The following is a 20863-nucleotide window of genomic DNA, read 5'->3' on the forward strand; positions in this document are numbered from 1 at the left end:
CCAAACTACTACATAAAGCACTTTAACATTGCAAATGGTCAAACATTTGCATATTTAAAATACTACTGCCATCATTTATTGGTTGTCTGTTATTATTTTGCATTAACTTTAATCTGCAGAGCAACAAGTGGGTGAAGGTGGCAACTTTAACCCCAGCCGTTCAGAATCCTGCAGTTTCCTGCAGGGATAATGGACACGCTGTTCTCCAGCTGCCTTTTATGGCAATGGAGCCGCTGAGCCAAGCGGCAGCCGCATCAGGCGACCTCTGGGTCTTTAACCCCAAGAGTAACGAAATAAGGAGTTTAGGCCTCGTCACTGGTGCGGTTCTGATAAGTAAAACGCTTCTTTTAAAAAGGATCGCTCCGTGTTTTTATTTCTGAGGCACCGAACCGATTTACTCTACAGTCCCAGTGGAAGACTGTGCAGCGGAGGAATTAGCCAAGGTACACAAATATCTCCTTTCCTCTCTGAAGCTTCGCATATGTAATATTGAAAGAGTATTTTATGATTATGTTGTTGCTGGTCCAGGCCAAGGAATGTCAGACCACTTCACTTACTCCTCTGCGGCTTCAGAAAGCGAATAAATGCTTTATTTTTGATCATGCTATGCAGTAAAGTAAGAAGGGAACATTCCCACCTGAAAGACTAAAACATCACAAAACAGAAGGTAAAGATCCAGAATAAAGGTCAATACTAGCGTAGAAATGAATAAATAAATGCACACAGTGTAATTCATTGACTGTATCAGCTCATTTGATTACACAAATTCAATAAGATTACAATTGGCTGAAGTTTTCTATTAAATTGTAGCAAAACACTCCTGTGTAAGTAAACATCACATGTTTAAGGTTTCCTCCTCTCTGCACTAAATTTAAGGCATCATGGGACATTGCCTGATGAATTGTCAGTGTCTGTGTGAGGATCACAAGAGCCTGAGAGGTATTGTCTGCAAGTTGTTGTGTCTTCACCGCCCTGTATGAAAAATAGCGTTTTATGTACATGGAGGCTTTCAAACAGCCACGCAAATGACATGTTTGGGCTGAAAAGCAGAGACAAAAGCCGCTGTCTTCTTTCTCTCCAGCGCAGCAGCACAACACGCACTCTCCAAGTGGTCTGCTATAAAGACCCATGAATCATCGGGGTTTCTGGCTCGGTCCCCTGGTGAACTCACTCAGCTCCAGTCCTCCAGCTCAGGAATCTGGGCCTCCAGTCCACGCTCGGCATCAAAGCGATTTATAACCTCTCTCTCCCAACTCTGACCCCCTCGTCAGTGTCTGGCAGCTTATCCATTGCCTTTTATAGGCTGTGTTTTAATTGCGGGGTAAACAGCCGAGTCAGTCAGATGCAGCGCAGGAGAGGCAGATAGGGAGCTGGCCTGGCTGCTGCTGATGTGGATGAGGAGGAAGGTGCCAAAGCGGACGGAGACGCAGCCGAGACAGAGGATGTGAGGGCAGGTCTGTGGGAGCTTTACACCATCTGACTTAGGAGACTTAAAAAGGGATTTTAGAGCTAGGTTAGCATTTTAAATTGTTCTATGACAATTTAACCTAGCAATAAAATGATGAATTAATAAAATGATATTATAAACAATTAGTTAAACAGACCAGGTGGGCAATAAAGGGTCTTTGACTGACCTCTTCTGGCCACAAGCAGAACAGCAGGGCCAACTGCATTATTTATGACTCTCCGCTGCGATAACTGCTCCCAGAGTAGCTCATGTGGAAGCCATCACTGCCCGCGGATCACAACGCGGCCTATTCATGATCTATAGGTCAGCTTTGTTGCTCACAGCAGGGGGGGGGGCATCTGACGTGAGCCTCACACAAAACAAACGGCTCTATTGTCCTACAAAGTGTGCAAATGAGATCTCAACCTCCTCCTACGAGAAGTTCCAACTTTTTCCCCTCGAACATTACACGCGAGGCACCACAGTAAAAGTAGTCGGCGTGGTATTAAAAAAAAAGAAATGCTTTAATCAAATGAAATAAATACATGGCTTTGGATGGCAGTTAGAATCCATTACAGGCATGGGTTATTGCACAGCTCTGAGGACAGACAAAGAAACGCTTTCCCAGGTATCAAAGTTAGCGCAACAGTGGAGCCTGACACAAATTTAACACATTTCATTCAATACATCCAAAGTATTTCTGTTTCTTGTGCTGGTTACATATTTCTGGAGGCTGCCCTGCATTAACCTCGGAACATTTAACAGACTGGCCACACACCTGCAACAGCACCGGAATCGTTCACTCAGTAATGGCCTAGACAGTGTTTTATGTACAAAACAGAAATATATGCTATTTTCATAATGTGACATCATTCAAAATGCTGTGCATAAATGCTCAAGTAAGTGTAATGTGTGCTGACGAGGTTCAGATTCTCTACAGCTCAGTTTCTTAGCAAGCAGAGCAAACATGGTGACAAATATCCGTGTGAATCAAGCACAGTGGACGTGTTATTAAATAGATATCTGCATTACATGCCTGTTGTCCGCGTAATGTTAAAACTGCTTTCTACTGCTGAAGTGTGAAACATGCTCAGCAAAAAGGAATAAACCAAATTGACCGTGGGACGTTCTCTACGTAGCATCCGTAAAACTCATGGCAGGTGAATGTGTGAAATCTACCAGATTAAATGTGGAAACACTTCTGAAAAGGCAGCGGCGCTTGAGCAAGTAGGACTTCAAACTACACTGCTTCCATTCAGCAGGGGACCTCTTACAGCCCTTGATTGTGTGGAACAGTAAAAGCAGCAGTTTGCTCAAAGTCAAAAAAAAAAAAACAAGCTCTTTGACAGCGACAGCATTCGAGTCCGTCACATGTAACACAAATCTAAGGGGAAGTTCCAGGTTCTCATCTGCTGCACGTGTCTTTTGAAATTCATAAACATCATGAGGGTTTGTTTTCTTCTACATAGTAAGAATGATGAAGTTACTTGTGTGTTGGCACTCTGCAACACCCTGTTGTTCAAACATCCACTTGCTATTAACAGAGAACATGCAAAGTGAGCCAGACGTCCGGTTTCTGCATAATTATTGCTTTGTCACGGCATTAGAAAAAGTTCCTTTCATTCCAACAAACCTAAGGCAAGAATCATTCAAAAGGTATTTTAAGAAACCCCAAATAATATACAGCAGAATTAGTTGAGCTTTTTCCATTTGGATTAAGGTTTGTACCATTAATTAGGTAACTACAGTACACAAATAGTGACTGGAAAATAAGCACGTAGACAAAATGACAAGCATGTCCACTGCTCCTAAGGGGAAAGTGTGAAGTAGCCACAAATCCCCCTAAAAAGGCAAACAAGATATAATACGCTATGCAATATATTACATAAACATCAGAACAACAAATCTACTTTTGTCCCAAGGCCTATTACATTTCTTTGACAGGGATTTGCCTATGCAATAATAAAGCTTAGCAGCTAACAAGCTAGACACATACAAGATTTTGGCTACTGTATGTAGGTGGAGTTCAACTTGTCTGGGCTGAGATCCAGGTTTACGCCACACAACACTTGAAAATACCTAGGAAAAATAGGTCTGTTTAACTTTTTAACTTCAGAAAAATACCTCTAGTACCACGGACTTCATCTGGATATGAATATAAAGGTAAATGTTCCCCATGACTCAGCGTAGAAGCAAAGACAGGCCTCATAACCACCACCTCCATAGTTGTAAACATCTGTACATAAATGTGACAGTGAAAAGTAAAGATATCAGTCTGGTGTTGATCTGTAACTGTTGTCTCCATTAGTAAAAGAAACACAAAAACACAACTAAAAACAAACCGATACTAGTGGGTTGTTAGGTTTCTCATTCAGTTAACAGAAAAATATCAGACCCAGAGGTTCAAGCCTCAGCGACTGATGGTCAAGCAAGTGGTGGCGGCTTTGATTTGAGAAAAGGTTCGGGACTGGGGGACGTTACACCTCGATTCGTCTAGATTTCAAATCTAAAAACCACAAGACTAATAATTTACAGGTACTTTGTAGTCATACTGGCAAATGGTAGACCTCCTTAGGGGTCCTGGTCCAACGCTGTCACCCTTAGGGTGAATGATTGTGTACAAACTATAAAATAGAGAAAATATACACATCTTGAGTTGACAGCAGTTTATCAGTATCAGCTATATGTCTGAAAGATTTAAATCACAGGAAAACTGCAAAAAAAATAAGATTGCAAGAGTATTTGAGCAGATTGTGTGCATAAAAAATAAATGACATCTTGAGAAGATGACGCGACCCTTTATCAGACGCCGATCAAGCGTGTGCGTTGTAATGAATGTGCTGCTTCAGTCTGGCTCGACGATTTCTTCTGCCGGGTCGGAGGGCGTCATCTTCTGCTTGTATATGAAGGTCAGCAGGAAGAGCGCTATGTCGTGGGAGCACCAATATCCTGTGTGCGAGGTCACCGCTGACCAATAGCGACTCTCCACTAGTCCCTCTCGCAGCTCAAAGTCAACGCGCCGCTCAAGCTCCACTATGAGACAGAAACAGAGGACATTTGAGAGTTAATAATGGCTCCATTCACAAGAATTCCTCGAATCAAAAGGAGAATAATGTTTGAACAGCTTGGTGGACTAACGCAGTGTGTCTGCGGTGGGCGAGGTGGGTCGGGCCATGGTTGAGAGACCATACGCTGAGTGGCTTTCCGATGTCTTCTGCTCCTCCTCCTCAGCGTTTGCGCTCCCCTCCAGCCCTAAAGACACTGAGGGCTGGCTGTTGGAGCGGGAAAACCTTGAGAAGAGGATGCCTCCAATGCCCTTCCCAATGCTCGCAGCTCCTGCATTAGAAAAAGGATCCATAAGCAGGGAGATTGATTCTCAATAAACCCAGTTTTCACATAGGTTTGAATAAAGCTATTCACTATTTGTCCGCATGGTGGCACTGTTGACACTGTTTTGCTATCATGAGTGTTCCACATTACATTATATTTTGAACCTGGAGAGATTTTGTTTAGGGAATGAGCCCAATCTCCAGAGTTTATTTTAATTTGCTCATCTCTATACTTATATTATTTCCCCATCATGTGTATTAAAAGGGGAAGCATTTATTTCTTTGCTTTCCTACCCAGTATGCTGGCCTTGCCCAGGCTGGTGATGGACTCGCCATAGTGTCTGCGGGGAAGCACAGGAGACGTGCTCGGGCTGGGGATGCTCTCGCTGTCTGACGTCGGGTCTTTGACCAGATTCAGAAAGGTCGGCTGAATCTCATCATAGGGTGTGGGGTTAATGGCACTACACCTGGAAAACAAACCCAGAATTCTCAGAAGAGACACTCTTCAGACAAATATTCAGTTTGTGTAAAAGCCTGTGAGTCCTTACCAATGTATCTGAACAGGTGCAATATTGCTGTAATGCTTGAGGATAAGGGGCTCCAACCTATAGGCCTGGAAAGCAAACGCTTAAGCTAACTTACAGTCAGAGACATCACTAGATGAATATTTATCACAGTGAACTGAAGGGACACTGACCACAGGGTCTGTAGGATGAAAGACATTAAAGAGCCGCCTGCATATAGAGGTGGGCAGGATGTGGTCCTGGTGGCAACTGGTACCAGGACGGATGCCTCTTAGGGCCAAAAAGACGGCCAGAGGAGAACCCATGCAGAAGAAGTTCTCCACCTGTAATACAGAAGGTAAAGAGATAAGTAGATTGGCTGAGCTACAGTATGATTATATGAGGAAGTGTGCCAAACCACAACAGTTAATTGCTGTTAACAAAGCAGTAATTACTACCTTAAATTTAAGGGCTGGGGGTGCAGAAGGTTTAGAGGCCTCCAGTGCGAGCAGCTGATTTTCCAGTTCACGTAATCTGGTAAAAACAAACAGGTGTCTATAAACTACAAAAGCAAACCAGTCTACCCTGACAATGTGGGTAATGCATTTTTTATGAAGACTTATTGAAGGTTTTATGCTTCTGAACTCCTTAAGCCATACACTGACAATCTCTACCTATTTCTTGTGACCCGCTGCTGCTCCAGCAGGTGCTGCTCTTCGTAGGACATCCAGTGCAAGTCCAGCTCCTCTTCCACGTCGTGATGCTCCTGCAGGCAGAATCGAACGGGGTCCCATCCTGTCATGATGTCGTAAGCGATAACGCAGCCAAGAGAGTGAGCCACTATGGACACTTTGCCTCCCGTCTGCTCAAACTCTGGATTCCGGGAGCAGAATAGTGTGTATAGTCTGTTTAGCTCCTGTGTAAGGCCCTTGGTAATCTGGCGAGACAGGAAGTGGAGAGGGTTCATGGAAGAATCATTAAATCAGCAGAGATTACAGTTTTAAGAGGAGAATTCTCACCTCGTCCCTGTAAAGAGGGCTGTTGTAGTACATGATGTCCATAGCACTGCTGTTGAGGAGATCTCGAAGTCCTCTTACTTTATCTGGTGTGATGGAGTCTACCGTGTCTGCAGAAACACACCAACAATCACACTTGGAAACATACAGAGATTAGAGGTGGAGAACATTTGAAGGTTGCTGTAAAAGCCCTCAAACCTCCGTCCAGTGTGAGCTTGGAGCGCCACTCAACCGGCAGGAACTCCACATGCTCGTCATTGTGCTCTGAAAAGTGCTTTTCCTCCATCTTCCTCACGCCCTCCCTCAGCCTAAACAGACAAATAAAAAGGAGGATACGTGAGGAGACTGCACGCTTTATTGCTCTGTGTATCTGGCTGTCAGATGTGCAATAAAGGGCCTTGGAAACAGCATCTTCACATTGTCTGGGCAGCAGACAAAGAAACCGCAGATAATGACGAGTATAGCATCATCTACATATAACCGGCTCCATTACAGTGTGACTGGGAAGCTGGCATTTGTAGAGACTTTAATAGCTGCCTAGAAGAGAAGAATGATGCCCATTTCACAGTTCACTCATGTAACAGCTTTCTCCCTGCAGCACACGCACAATGGCTCCACCGCAGCAGTGCATTAGGGGGAACAATTAGATTGCAGGATAGACTAAATACACAAAGACTAAATACAGTGTTGACATGGGTAAGAGGAGGCTGAGCGAGGCTTTCAGGGGATTGGTCCTAAATGGACCTAATAAAACCACATACAAACTGTACAGACTAGCAGACGTCTGGTGTGTCTCCAAACTTAAATGCTGAGAGGCTTAGAGTTTTCAGCGCAGCCGCCACATGGATTGCCTGAATAGTACGCTTAAAATACTACATGTATATTTACCTAAATATATTTTATAGGAACAGTCCCACATATTTATAAACCTAAAACTGCTTAGTGCTCTAAACTGTTACCACCCCCTATTTCCCTTTTTCCCTGTTTGAACCCAATCAACAAAGCAGAACTGGCTAGACATGCCAGGTCAATCTTTCCTCTTGGCTGAGGAAACATGTATGCGGTAATCGCTGAAGACCAGAGACTGAGGCTCAAGTGCTCGGCAGCTTGACTTGGTCTACTTTACGTGCTTACCTGGACTAAGCTGCTGGCATTGGCCTGATTCTACCTTTGTGACACAGAGACACACATGGCTCCAGGCCACAAACACTGTACTGACTGCAGTAGTATGGAAGCTGCCATGGCTCAAGGCCAAGTTAATGCAGTAGTTATACGCCTTCATGGAATACCTCAATCAAATCAATAATAACTCACATTCCAGTGTTTTTAATAATGCGCCCCTGGTCCATCTTCTGTCCGATCCCATGGACCACAAACACAATGTGTGTGGTCTGAGGGGGTCTATCCTCAGGCGAGGCCTCTTCAACAAAACCTCGATGGAGCCGTGTACCACTGCTGGAGGCTGGAAGGGTTAACAGAAGCAGTGGTGTGAAGTCAACTGAACCTATACATACCACTATTTTCTATAAAGTAACGTTAAACACGTGCCTGTTCCCTCGAAGGCTATAAATAGCAGAGTCATGGCTTTTAAGTAACATGTAATAGGGGAGACATGGAGTCTTTCTATGACCCAAAACCCATGTGTATTATGTTAACTGGGTGCCATGTCTTTATTTAGCCTGTGGTTTTGCCCAGTCATGTGCTGTGAGGTAAGGCAACAGGATCCAAGGAGCTTTTCTGCTGTGTGGACACAACTAAAGAGATTTCCCCTCGCTGAGCGTTGGTGTGTCGGGGAGAAATAACCGATGACACATCGGCCTCCGATCATCTGTGATGAAGCTGAACATAAATAGTATGGCTTAAAGAGTGTAGATCAGATTCCAGTCAAGACTACGCTGTAACTGGCCGCGTTTAAATAAATATATGCCAATAGTACTAACTCGGTCAGTGAACGGGTGATTACAAACCTTTAGAGAAGCCCAGTTTCTGGGTGACGGTTCGTGCAATTTTAGAAGTGGTGGCATCACTGTAGAGGTAAACCTCATCCACGCTGTGCCAGTCCACATGGGTCCGACTGAGCTTTCGACTGTGGATGGCTGTGGAAGAGCAACGAGAGAGGAGTGAGCGAGTGAACAGACAGGGACCAGAGAGGGGGGGTGGGGGGGCAGACTGGCAGATGGTGTGGGAACTTGGCTAGAGAAAAGGTAATATTAGGAAACCAGTTCACTAACAAGGGATGATTTTTAATTTCAGGGGCAGTTCAGAAAGAAGAAGAGATAGGAGCACGTAATAAAAAAACTCAAAGGCCGCAATCAGCCTTTTAAAGAGCTCAATCAAATGCAGTCTGTAGCATTGATCTGCAGATGAGAAAATAAACACTCCAAACCATTACACACCATTTTTTGCATATTTCTGCTCTTGCTTGTCTGATCTGCTTGTGTGTTAGCATTTTGAGCAAACCACAGATAGTTCTGTACTATGATTACTGTAGCTATGACTAGAGCAAGTAAGGGCAGAAGTATGGCAAGAAGTAGAAGAGTACTTGCTACAAAGCTAGGAGCGATAAATGACACTGGTTGACTTGAGAGAGTTATTTATATCGCTGCAGTGTTCTTCTAATGTCCTGTGCAGTCGAGTTCATCTCGTTGAGATTGGTGGAAGGCTTTGGCACATATAGGCCCACAGCAGTAATGGCATCCAGTGGGAAAGATGACAACAAATTCACACCACACAATATATTATATGCTTTTTGGAGAATAAAACAACAAAACAGAAATGCTCGGACAAGGAAGGACGAATGTACCAAAGCTGGTAAAAGCTCACTGAGTTCAACCAGGTTGAAAAGGAATTACTACCGCTAGGACTAGCAGGATCCAGGGGAAGAGCAGTCTGACTCAAAGCAAACAGACCCTCAAATGAAACCACTGAACAGAAAACGAAATGCGTACTCGACTTCTACCACCGCACCAAAAACCACAATGACAGCAGCAGTAAAAGGAAACAGTCTTTCAGAAAAGCACCTTTTACTTCCCAGTTTGGCTTAACAGTGTAAAGTGGCCTCCTACTGCAGGGGGCGGTTCTGTACCAGGAAAGCAACACAGATCTAAACAGAAGACCACCTCAGACTATTGAGCTTCATTGGTACCGTACCAAGTCCACTATAAAACAGGAGCTTAGCTCTCATCTTAAGTATCAAATGTTAGTTTGCAGGTAAGATGGAGTTCCTGTTTTACAATGAAAGGCAAAGCACTGTGAAGGAAGGGACAGAGACAGGGACCTGGAATGTACAAAGGAGCTGGCAGGTGAACGGGTTTAATGAGCCAACTCTCTAATGTCAAAGGAGCATCTCTGTAGGACACAGGCAGCGTGTTCAGAAGATGAAGAGATAATGGTAAAATCAGCAAAGACTAGGGAAGCGGCTAAAATAGAAGAAAGATTGGAAAGAAGTGAAACTGAAATGACGAGCGCTCCTTAAATCAAAAGCACGAAGAAGGTGATAAAACACCAGCCTTGAGTAAATGGCTGATTGAATTTAGACCTCGGTCTTCAGAGTCTCCGATGAGGGTCAATGCAGCCAGAACTGGGTCAGCGGTGAGTGTCAGAGGGACTCTACGCAACATATTTAGAGGCTATAGTAAAGGCCACAATGGTCCCTCTGTTCATAGCTCTCCTCGCCACACAGAGCTTTTTTCATTGCCCTTGGAGGAGGAGCTGGTGATGATGGTTCATTTATGCCAGAGGGAAGAGGAGAAAGAAACAAGTGCGAGAGATGATGCAGTTAAAGTGGTAAAGAAGGTGGCTTTTTTGAGGAGCGGCGTATTGATGCTACAGCTTTTATTTATCTAGACAGAATGACATGAGTCCTCAAAAAGAAGCGAAACAGGAGGACCAAACACTGGGTCACAACACAAAAGGAGAAGTTCTAGTATCTAGGCCCAGTTAAGGCTGCAATGCAGATCTGGGAACAGCTAAAATCACTTTTAATGCAGTTTTATAACTGAGCCTAGGTCTAGCTTAAAATGTTAGCTTTCAAAGGCTGGAACTGCTAACAAAAAGAAAATCTAGCTCCATGAACCCAGGACCTAACAGAAGAGAGGGTGTGAGCTAGCAGGTCTAAAACAGCAGAAGTACAAGGAAAACATGGGATTTGTACAGTACCTTGGCAGCGTTTGCGCTTGTGACATGTAGCTTTAGCGCTGGTCTGATATCCGCTCCATTTGAACAGAAAAGGTAGGTAGAAAGGGGGCAGGTGGGAGAGAACTAACAACCGGCACAAAGTCAGTAAAGGCCGTGGCCCTGGACCCAGTCACACCAGCCACCGCCGCCACCGCTGGTTAACGGGTCGACCTGTCAACCAGCGCTGCCATCGGGTTACAGCCTGGACCGGGCACAGCCACGCAAACGCAGCTAAAGAGTGCGTCACGGAAAGCAGCCTGGCAGCCCACGATGCAGCGCTGGTTGACATGTGACCCAGATGACGGCGGTAGCGTCTGAATTACAGGAATACACTGTCAAAACATCAACATGCCCAACTTTCCTTCAAAATATCAACCCCCCACAAAAATATACTGATAATAAGAAGTTTGGCTAATATTTAATTATTATATTCAAATTTTTTTATATTTAAATGAACGATGGGACACATGCATGGACTACATGATATCAAACACAAATCAAAAACTTTAAATAACTTAAAATAAAAATCTTATCTTACAGTATCTTAAGCACAACAAAATACACAACAACAAAATAAGACTTGAAATAAATCTGGATGAATTAACCCATCAAATCTGTTGTAAAGGAAGCTCTTTGCTTGTGCTGACGCTTACAAATGTCTCCTCAGCATTTGCTAATCAAATCGCACAAGTCTCCACACAAGAGGCGGCTAAATTGTTCTTTCTGTGATAACACAGACGTCAGACTTGCAAATACCAGGAGTGCCTCCTTCAGCAAAGGTGGAAGGAGGAGGAGGAGGAGCAGACCTGCTGAGTGCACAGGACGTTTGCTTGCTCGAAAAGCTATTTGGCGAATCCCCTGATGACTGGAACACTGACTCTGCACAGAATGCTCCACTAATCAGGATCAGAAAACCTGTATTATTATTACAGCTCAATAGTCCTGACTTCTCCATCCATGTGAATAAGCAGGAGTCGTGTGTTAGAGATTTTCTCTTACCGCCTGGTAATTTCAAATAATTGCTAACTTCTTATTAGTTGTATAATAAACTTGTGGTTCCTTCAAGCGTATGTAAAGTCTTAAGTCAGTGCGCTGCAGACTATTATTTGTCAAAGAAAGCTTGTGGGTGTTGCCTATCTTAAAATACCACATGTGCTATGCAGATAATGCAGCCACCTCTATTATGGAAACTATGGGACACGCCCCATATGTTCTACTGCCCAGGGCTTAAAAACACAAATTTACTATTTAAATATTCTCTCCATTCCAATCTGAGCTGAAATAGCATTTATATGACTGCGGACTACACTTTATCGTATAGGGTTTATAGATCACAAACAACAAGCTTAACATGTAGACGCAGCTGGAGATGTGAAACTGTAAGAACTACCAGCGTCTATTTCTGGCTTTAAACCTGGTTGACTGCATCATGCCTTTGTTCCTTTATCTGCATCTCATCAAGCATCAGCAGATGAGACATTTTGCACCTTTTGTAGGAGCAGTCCTTCACACATTGTGATGTTAACTCTGCATAGCACGCTGCTACGCCTACCATATGTCTTTTGCTTCACTAACCTTTCATCTCAGGGAGCTACTGAAGCACAAGGAGGGGGGGGCGCAGACAGTGGAGACAGGGAGGCTAGAAAATAGCATGGAGAACGCATGTACTGCAGTAATGTCAGCCTCCTGCTTTACGGTCTATTCATCAGTGCAGTTGAGGATTCTTCTAGCTCCAGGTGCTTCACGTTTTACTTTCATGGTAAATCAGACCCACTACTTTAGGTCAGTTTATACAGTTTTACATTAGAGGGTCCTTTCGAGTGACACTAAACAAGCGGCGTGCCCTTCCAGTGCCCTCTGCCTGTTTATGTCTGATCAAATAAAGATCATTTAGCATATCATGTGTACATGTAAACACACATGGTACATCAATGGCCTCACGGTCTTTAGCCAATGAAACCACTCTTCTGCTACCTCTGCCTTTTACAACTCTGGATTAATATACAAAGGATTATGTACGTCAGAAAGCAAGCTGAGGCAAGCAGAACCCGGCCCAGAACTGCTAGCATCAATACCGGTTTATGATGTGAAGGTGTGTTATTAATGCTTTTGTATGTCCTTACATGGATTACAGGTAGTTATTAGATATTTGTGGACTGGATTACATTGATGATGCTTTGATGACTGTTCCTCCACCGAACACTCGCAGCACAGTTCCTATCGCACGCTAAACGCATTCTCTCACTCTCCAACAGTTGCTGCATCTTGTTCTCGCCGAGCCTCTTTATTTATCTGCCACATGCACACGCCCACGCATGCAATGGCAGTAAAGGTGCCGGGAATCTGGCTGCTGCAGGGAGACGGCTGAATCGAGGGCCGAGAGCGAGGGACTTGGCACAACGTATGAGCTGCACCTGCTTTGCACTAGGACGATGACATAATAAAACCTAGCTACACGCGAGTCCCGGCACCTGCTCCGTTTATTTGCCTGACTATGCATCAGTAGTGCAGTACAGTGGGCACGGGTGTCGCATTACTCGCCATTAATGGACCACAATGTTTTTCAAGGGTATTTACATTAGAGGTATCACCTATGGGTGCATTTTATCCTTTTACTGACCTTACAGCATCATAGTCTACATCCTTATGGATTTACAGCACTCTGCTCCACTAAAATTAGCATTCGTTGACATTCCTAGTCTCTCACCATCTTTGCTGTCGACGGTCTTGACGACCAAATCCGTCTCGAGCGTGTCCTGCATCTGCTGCCCACGAAAATGGTTCAGGTGCTCCTGCTCGATGAGGTCACTCTCGTCTTCCTCTAACGGGAGCCAGCTGCCATCAATGAACCACTGGCCTCTCATCACTGGAATGTGGTCTTGCTCTGAAAGTAAACAAACAAATTTAATCATAAATGCAACAATAATAACTCATATTTGCATAACTTACCATTACAGCCACTTAATGGACTCCTGTGTTTCAGATGAATAAACTGATTTCCATTTGACTCAGTAACTGTGGCAATTCCAGGAGGGCCAAGTCTCAGTAGCACATAAAGCAAGGCCAGTTTTGATTAACTTTTTGAGAGGCAGTGGTAAATAATAGTGTAGTGGTGAGAGGGTAAAAGCCTGTTTGTCCAGTCAAACCGTTGATGTCAGCTCATCTCAAGAGAGAGAGGCCTCACGACAATGACCAAGATAAACATACAAGAAAAACACATTACTGATAGGGGTTAACAGTAGATAGTACTCTCATTAGTCAGGGGGGGATTCATATTTGGTCAAAGCAGATAAGTTTGTAAAGTTCATCCCCTGCATCGTGTCGAGTTCTATTAAATACAAACCCAAATGAATGATATAAAGCATCACAGTCTATTTTAGTTTAAAAGCAGTGAATCAGGTCCTAACATGAGCCGAGGCAGCACATCAACCGTTAAAATTCACAAAAGCAGCGCTTGTCTAAATGTAATTTATCCCTAAACGTGCACAGAACCAGTTACCCGTGAAGCCTTTCATCGAGGTCATGCTTCCTGAGGCTCTGTAGCAATCGCCTGCGTTTGTTCCCTGCCTTTTCCCGGAATTATCCATGAATTAGTTAGCAGTATCGGCGAAGACGGTCCGGCTTCCCCAGTGGTTCAGACGCTCTCGGAAAGAAGTCAGACTAACTTAGCCAGTGGAGAGGAGGCACGACAGTGCAGGACTCAGCAGCTCCCTACACAGAATGAATAATTAGCTGCTGGTTGTGGGGTTTTGGGGGATCGGGGAGAGATGCTGGCTGCAGCAAGTCCCTAAAAAAAGAGGTGTGGGCCATTTATCAGTCTGCTGTCAGCCCTTACAACGCACAACACAACGCAAAGTGTATAAACACACGCGCTTTTTGGAGATGCTCTCCAAACCTGCCATAACCTGCGTCTGACGCAGCATAAACACGTTATAGGCACCGGTGATGCTCACGTTTCCAGTAGACAGGGTAGCATTTCCTCTCCGTGATGTCCACCTCGTACAGCCCTCCTCGGACGCAGACGGGCTCCGCGCAGACATCGGAGCTCTCCGGGTCCCTCTCATCCGACACCGTGGACGTGTCCAGGGAGTCCCCGTGCACGCCGCTGGTCCTCACTGCACCATTCAGCCCATCGCCCCCCGCCGCGTCCTCGCATTCTGCCGCAGGGTTCGCCTCGTAGTATTTCCGAAACATCTGCTCGACTTTCAGCGAGTCGTGGCCCACGAACGGCTTCCACGTCTTCTTGTCCTCCTTGTAGAACCACCGGACCTCCTCCGGACCGAGCTCCGTGACCACCTCGTTGAAGCGGTGCCTGGAGCTGTTGGACCGCGACCGCTTCCTCCTCTCGAACAGCGGCCCGGCGCCGTTCGCGTCGCTGTCGCCGAACTCCAGAGAGCCGTCGCGGAGGTACGCGTCGGGCGACGCCAGGTCCAGCAGCAGCCCGCCCTGGGGGCCGTGGAGGAGCGGCAGGTGTCCGTCCAGCCCCGCCTGGACGGACGACATACCCGGCTGCATCGTCTCGTCCATCATCACTTGACAGTAGGAAAACACATTGGGGTTCGGGAAGTCCCAGTCGTTGTTGTTGGTGGCGTTTATGCCGCCCGGCGACCCTTTACCGTCGGCGAGCAAAGCCGAGCTTAACGTGGAGCTTTGGGCTGAAACGTTGAAACCGCTCATAACTACGCGAGCAACCCGATCTCGCCGCCACCCCGTCGTCTGCCACCTCACCGGTAAACGCCGCCCACCGCTTCACGGGACGCCGTGCCAGTCGGCGCTAACGTGAACATTTGGGCAATGTTTGGAAAAACCACCCGAACACGCTGCACGGCTCCTCGGTTACGCCGCAGCTACGCCAGCCCGCTAGCTTGCCAGCTAACGAGCTAAGCTAACGGAGCCGGTAAAACTCCACAGCTAACCTGCTAGCACGCCTCATTACATTACATTACATTACAACCGGAAATCCCGTTTGACGTTTTTTTTAATCTAACTAACTAACATAAACATGCGTGAAAACACTTCTCCGTCAGCGTCGCTGGGAATTGTACAGTCACCATAGTTATGTCGGATCCGGCTATCGTATGGGGTTAATTCGTCGTACTAACAAATCTCGCATACACCGATGCTGCTGTAGTTTGCGTGTGAATGTCATGACAGCACCTGACGCGTTGGTCACGGGACTCTCTCGTGGACGCGCACGTTGGGAACGGTGACGTTGTTAATGCAATGTTGTTCTTTCTCCACTAGATGGCAATAGACGTCTTTAGATGTTTATCGATCAACTTGCAATCCCTTTATTTACCACTAGAGGGCAGACAATACCTATTCATTACATAGCTGGTCTCATTTGGTGGCACAAAATGAGCTATTAAAAAATCTTGTTTTGGCATCTGCGCACAGATGTGTGTATAAATGCCTGTGCCCCATTTGTTAGTTTATGCGAGCGCATGTGTTTGCATAATGTGTGTCTTGTGTACTGTTTGTTTGTATTTGTGTGTATACTACTGGTCCAGGTGATGCTGAGCCCGCCGTGTGGTCTGTGGGGGGGGGGGGGGGGGGTACAGGAGAGAGGCCCAGGCAGCTGTATTTGGAATAAACAGACATTACCCCGCTGTGTTCTAATTTACTGCAGAGTGGGAATTAAACTTTAAACTTGTCCCGCCCCTCTGCAGTCCAACGCTCCATGCTTCTGGCCATCAACAGCCACTTGCACAATGGACATTATTGAAGTGTGACATCACCCCCAATGTGTCTTTTTAGTATCATATTCATGCCCCCAGCAGGCTAAAAGGTGGATGTAAATGTCTTTGATACAGAAAAGACTTTGGAATAAGTGGAAGCTCGTAGTTCAATGTGGCTAACTCTATTTAGTAAACTGATGTATGGGTGGAAAGGCTGAGCTCACAAATAGACATCTGAGAAGGAGGTTATATTGCAGAAGTGGTCTGAGATGCATCTGTAGATATTTTTATAGTTTCTGGAAACTGTTTCTCACTACAGGCATCTTCAGGCCACTGGAGGTACTTCACAGTCAAAAGATAAATTCAAAGCAGGACAATTTCACAGATATTCTCTAAAATATTAATGCAAATTCCAATTGCATTTCATGGTTTTGTTTGAGAACAGCCTTAGAACATTTTTACCATTAGAACATTAATGTTGCAATATTATTATTTTCCAGATGGCCGCTGCTAGAAGTTGCTCTAGCATTATGTAACTCCGACTGCAAAACTAATTCACATTGCTATCTAATGCGTACAAGCAGAATAATCACAGAGTTAAATGTGCATTGAAACGTTGCCAAGAACTTTCCCTCGCTGCAGGTTTATGCTGCAGGATGACATGTGGCTCTCATAGAACAATCAGTCAAATTCCTCATTTGTGAGAGACAAACTCAAGCAGATTGTTCTCGCTCGCCCTCTTTCTCTCTCTCTTTGTCTCCTCTGATGTTTTGCAACCACCAGTCCCACCACCTGGACGAGCGAATGACAAACAAACTACACATTTTCCTTCCAGTAACTGACCAAGTAGATATTTATAACCAGCTGGTCACCTCCCCAACCCACTGTAACCCCCCCACCCCCACCTCCCAGCCACGGCTGTGAGAGCTCCCTTTAAAGAGCAGTTGTGTCACTTTTGGCTTTGTTTTTAAACAAAGAGAACTGCCCCTCATCTGCCCATAATTGGGCCAGCTCTTGGAATGTGCTTGATGTCTCCGCAGAGGCCACAGCGGCTTCAATGGATAGTCATGGGTTGCTAGGCGATGGGGATTATTGAATGGAAATCCATCACGCCGTTCCCACAGTTTTCATTACTTTCCATTGTCTCCTCGTTACCTCTTATTTTCTCATGTTTAACCTTCACTCCACTTTCCTCAGGATGTCGGATGTCCCCATTAACTCATCATATCCCAGTTTGCAGGCCGTTCTTCCTGCCTCTGTGAGCTGTGCCATCTCTCACTACAAGGCCGATCGGTGGCTCATGTCGCTGGCAGTTACGTCGAGGCGACGCTGACCATGAGCAGACGGCTAACACTGGATCAGAGGGTGTTTACGGTGTTAAGAGAAGCAACGTAGAGAGTTCAAATTCCACTTGCAAGGGAGGAAAAATGTTGAAGCAGTAGTTGGCAGGCTACCAAAAGCTTGAGCCCCTAATTGTTTTCATTAATAGCAAATAATCTCAGACTTCTTACTCGGTATTCTGGGAAACATTATGGTGTTGTGTTCAAGACGTGTACATCTGGAAAGTCTCTGAGGATTAACCTCAAATCAAATCGCTAGCAATCACACAAACCCCAGGTGAAAAGTTATAGGCTTTCACTCAGCAACCACAGACATGCCAGTGTCTTTGTAGAGCGTTGTGTACCTTTTGGTGTTTAAGCAACCTTGTCCCCCGGATTCAGCCCTTTGGTTTTGGTCATGACTCATTTACTCCCCAATCCTTCACCTTTCACCCCCAGCTCCACTCTCCGTGTCACCCCACAGCTACCCTGACTAAGTAAACACATGATGTAACGTGTGGTTTTCACCTCCCACCCGGCTCCACCCACGTTTAGAGGTGATTAGGCTGGAGTGCAGCGATTTTAGGTGGAGATGGCTGGGCGTCGCATTGAAGGTCTCGAAAAAAGAGGAGGAGCTGGAAATAGAAGAGCGCAAACAGACGGGGATTTAGCAAGACAGGTTGTGGGTAAATAAGGAAGGAGGACACGCGAAGGTCACCAATGGGGTGGGATTCAATGCGGACACTCAACAGCTTTGGTTTATCTTTGTGGGCCGGGATTCCTAAAATTCAAGCCAGTGGCTCCACCTCCCACAGCCCGTCTGGGCTCCAGGTTCCAGGTGGGCGACTGGGACGGTTGACTCCAGCACACGGCACCCACTGCCTGGCGACTCCAGTGCTGCCAGACTCATTGTCATTCGCATCCCCCCACTGATATCCTCCCCGCTGGACCCCAGCTTGGGCTGGGCTTCCCCTCTATCTGTAGCTCCGGCCTCCTGGGTCTGCGTCTGGCGAGGAGGACAGAACTCGTTCGCTTGGTGTGAATGAGGCAGAACACTCCCGAGGGCCGTGTTCAGCCAGCAAGCCTGTCAGGAAAACACAGGAACCGTGCATGTAAGTTTGGACGAGTCGGCCTCAGCATGTCATAATAGACCAGAGCCACTTCTCAACGTGCCAAGCAAGATACTGTATGTGTCCAAACACATTGGGAGCTCCACTCCAGGAGACAAGAGCAATGGGGAGGGCGAGAAAAACATAACATGCAAATTGCAAACTGTGTAAATTATTACCTGCGGGTGACGTGGACCATTTTGCATTTTGAGGCGGCCGTTTGAGTATCTGTCACTTTCACCTCCGCATAAAAGTAAACTTGCTGGTAAAACAGGCAGCCGCAGAGTGGAAAGTGCCAGAAAGATTAACGAGGTGTGTCTTTCCCCTCGTTCACACTCGCTCCTCGTTATCCTTCTGTCTGTCTGTGTTCCGATGTGTGTGGGGGTCCATGTGGTGGTGGTGGTGGGGGGTTATGGCCCTCTCGCTGGGCTTCATGCATATCAAGTAGTAGTAGTAAGTAGTGTATAGACACCCTGATCTTACACTACAACCTGTCCTTTTTACACCTTATTGTTTTCATGTTGATTAAGGAAACTACATATTGTGTTCATTAATGAATCCCAAACTGTCTCTTTCCGATCTGTCATTTACAAGGTGATTGCTGTGCCCTGCAGACCTCCGTGGCCCCGCGTGGAGGTCTACACGTGTTGGGCCACTCTCTGGTGTGTTCAGACGATGTTTCACACCATCGGGGTTGACTTATCCGGGCAGAGGAAGGTTCCCAGTGATTAGACGTATGCCACAGACAGCTTTGGAATGTTTTTACAGAAGGGCCTGGGGACCCTCAACAACAGGTATGCACCAGCCTGAGACTAGGACGCGTCTGCCAAACTGCATGCTTCTACACATTAGCTTAATTCGAAATAGGTCCATAGTTAAAATATTTGGTTGCCCACCTAGAAGATGAAAAGCCTGCAACGTTGCCCAAGTTCGCTCCAATTTCTCGTCTCCGTTTTCTTTCTGTCCTATCCTCCCCCTTCTCTTCTGTTGTTTTATAGGAGAGGAGCGAAGAGATGGGACCGCAAGTCCCCTCAGAGGCTCGGTTCTCCATTGGTGTCTTTAATGGATGTCAGATGTTCGTGAGGAGGCCGTAGCGTGAGTGTGTTTCATGTTAGCTCTCAGCATGATGAGCAGGGAACCAGCTGGAGATGAACAGACTGCTCCGGCCCCCCTCACAATACCTCCATTTTTCAGTCCTGTGAAGTAATGCCGTCCTGCTTTTCTTAGAGCAATATATTGGAATTAATAAAGACAAACAATCGCAAACATTGGGTAATGGGAGCCAAGGAGAAGACATTTTGGCTTCCTCGAGAACAGGACTGCAGCCGCTCTCCTTCTCACTATAAATCTTGTGGTAGTTTCAATAGTTGGATGGTGATGCTCAGTATTTTCCCGAGCTGATTACAAAGGAGTTCAAGGCGCACTGCTTTGTGTTACTGCGAACAGCCACGGTGCCTAATGCTGCAACGGGCCACTTCAATCACACACTTTGTCACACAATATCAATTCGGACCCTTAAAGGAATTTGTTATTCATCAAAACAATTGCTGTATAGAGTTGTTTTTCTTTACTTTAGGTGGCATCTGAGTGAACACAGCTGAAGGCCTGTCCTCCTCCGGGAATGCAGCTCATACCCCAATTGCTTAATAGGAAGTCAAGTCTCTCCCAAACATCTTGGCTGAGACGGCATCCTTCGACCACAAGCTCTAAACACTGAAGCTCACATTTCTCCTGCCGTCTCTGAAACGGTTTATTTGCCTCGTTTGAGGGTTTCACTTTGCAATATTGGCCTTTGGGGAGCGCTGGCGATGAGGACAGAGCTTGGACGCTGAGTCCAGTGAGTGACTAATACAGCGTGATGCACAGAGTGATGTTGGCAACATTTTATAAGGTGATGGAAAATAAACAAGTCCAGGTGTTGGGTGAGGGGAAAACCATCCCACGTGTGACTCTACATGTGTATTATGGGGGGGTTGATGAGTGGGAGAGGCCACTAAGTGGAAAAGTGTGACTCATTCTCTATCTTCATTCCTTTGGTGAACAATAAAACTGCATCAAGGCCAATGTTTGATATGGAGACTTTTCAGATCATTTTACTCTGATGCTAAAGCTCAGCCCTGCCCTGAACAGTTATCTGCTTTAAATCCACACGGTGGAACGGAGGTGTAGCAGAATCAGAGCAGCATGTGTGATGGAGCTGAGGCGGCTTGGATTGAAGCAGCTTGGCCGACTGTGGGGGAACCTGATTGGGTCGGTGGGGAAAGGAGGGCCTCATTATATCTCTCT

At 45.9% G+C, this 20863-nt stretch overlaps 1 protein-coding gene and 1 long non-coding RNA gene across 5 annotated transcripts; one reads left to right on the forward strand and one right to left on the reverse strand.

Annotated features, from left to right (window-relative positions):
• Nucleotides 1-1947: 1947 nt before the first annotated feature.
• Nucleotides 1948-15576, reverse strand: ddhd1a (DDHD domain containing 1a). Of its 2 annotated transcripts, XM_029138732.3 has the most exons (14): nucleotides 14425-15576; nucleotides 13179-13355; nucleotides 10454-10555; nucleotides 8263-8391; nucleotides 7610-7757; nucleotides 6494-6603; nucleotides 6299-6405; nucleotides 5954-6216; nucleotides 5738-5813; nucleotides 5474-5623; nucleotides 5325-5389; nucleotides 5071-5243; nucleotides 4586-4783; nucleotides 1948-4480 (listed from the first exon to the last, which is right to left on the reverse strand). In XM_029138732.3, exons 1-14 carry the CDS (start codon nucleotides 15146-15148, stop codon nucleotides 4293-4295), a joined length of 2610 nt encoding a protein of 869 aa, XP_028994565.1. In that variant the 5' UTR covers nucleotides 15149-15576; the 3' UTR covers nucleotides 1948-4292. The 2 variants fall into 2 exon arrangements, with proteins under 2 accessions (XP_028994565.1, XP_028994566.1); XM_029138733.3 differs by lacking the exon at nucleotides 10454-10555 and having other exon boundaries at nucleotides 14425-15573.
• Nucleotides 14872-20641, forward strand: LOC114848319 (uncharacterized). 3 transcript variants are annotated; one of them, XR_003784417.3, is made up of 3 exons: nucleotides 14872-15010; nucleotides 19172-19371; nucleotides 19576-20641. It is a non-coding gene; the product is annotated as an uncharacterized LOC114848319 (long non-coding RNA). The 3 variants fall into 3 exon arrangements; XR_008693635.1 differs by having other exon boundaries at nucleotides 14894-15010; nucleotides 19192-19371; XR_005897212.2 differs by lacking the exon at nucleotides 14872-15010 and adding an exon at nucleotides 15627-18580.
• Nucleotides 20642-20863: the final 222 nt, after the last annotated feature.

This window comes from Betta splendens, chromosome 22, assembly GCF_900634795.4.
Source record: "Betta splendens chromosome 22, fBetSpl5.4, whole genome shotgun sequence".
Classification (NCBI taxonomy): Eukaryota; Metazoa; Chordata; class Actinopteri; order Anabantiformes; family Osphronemidae; genus Betta; species Betta splendens.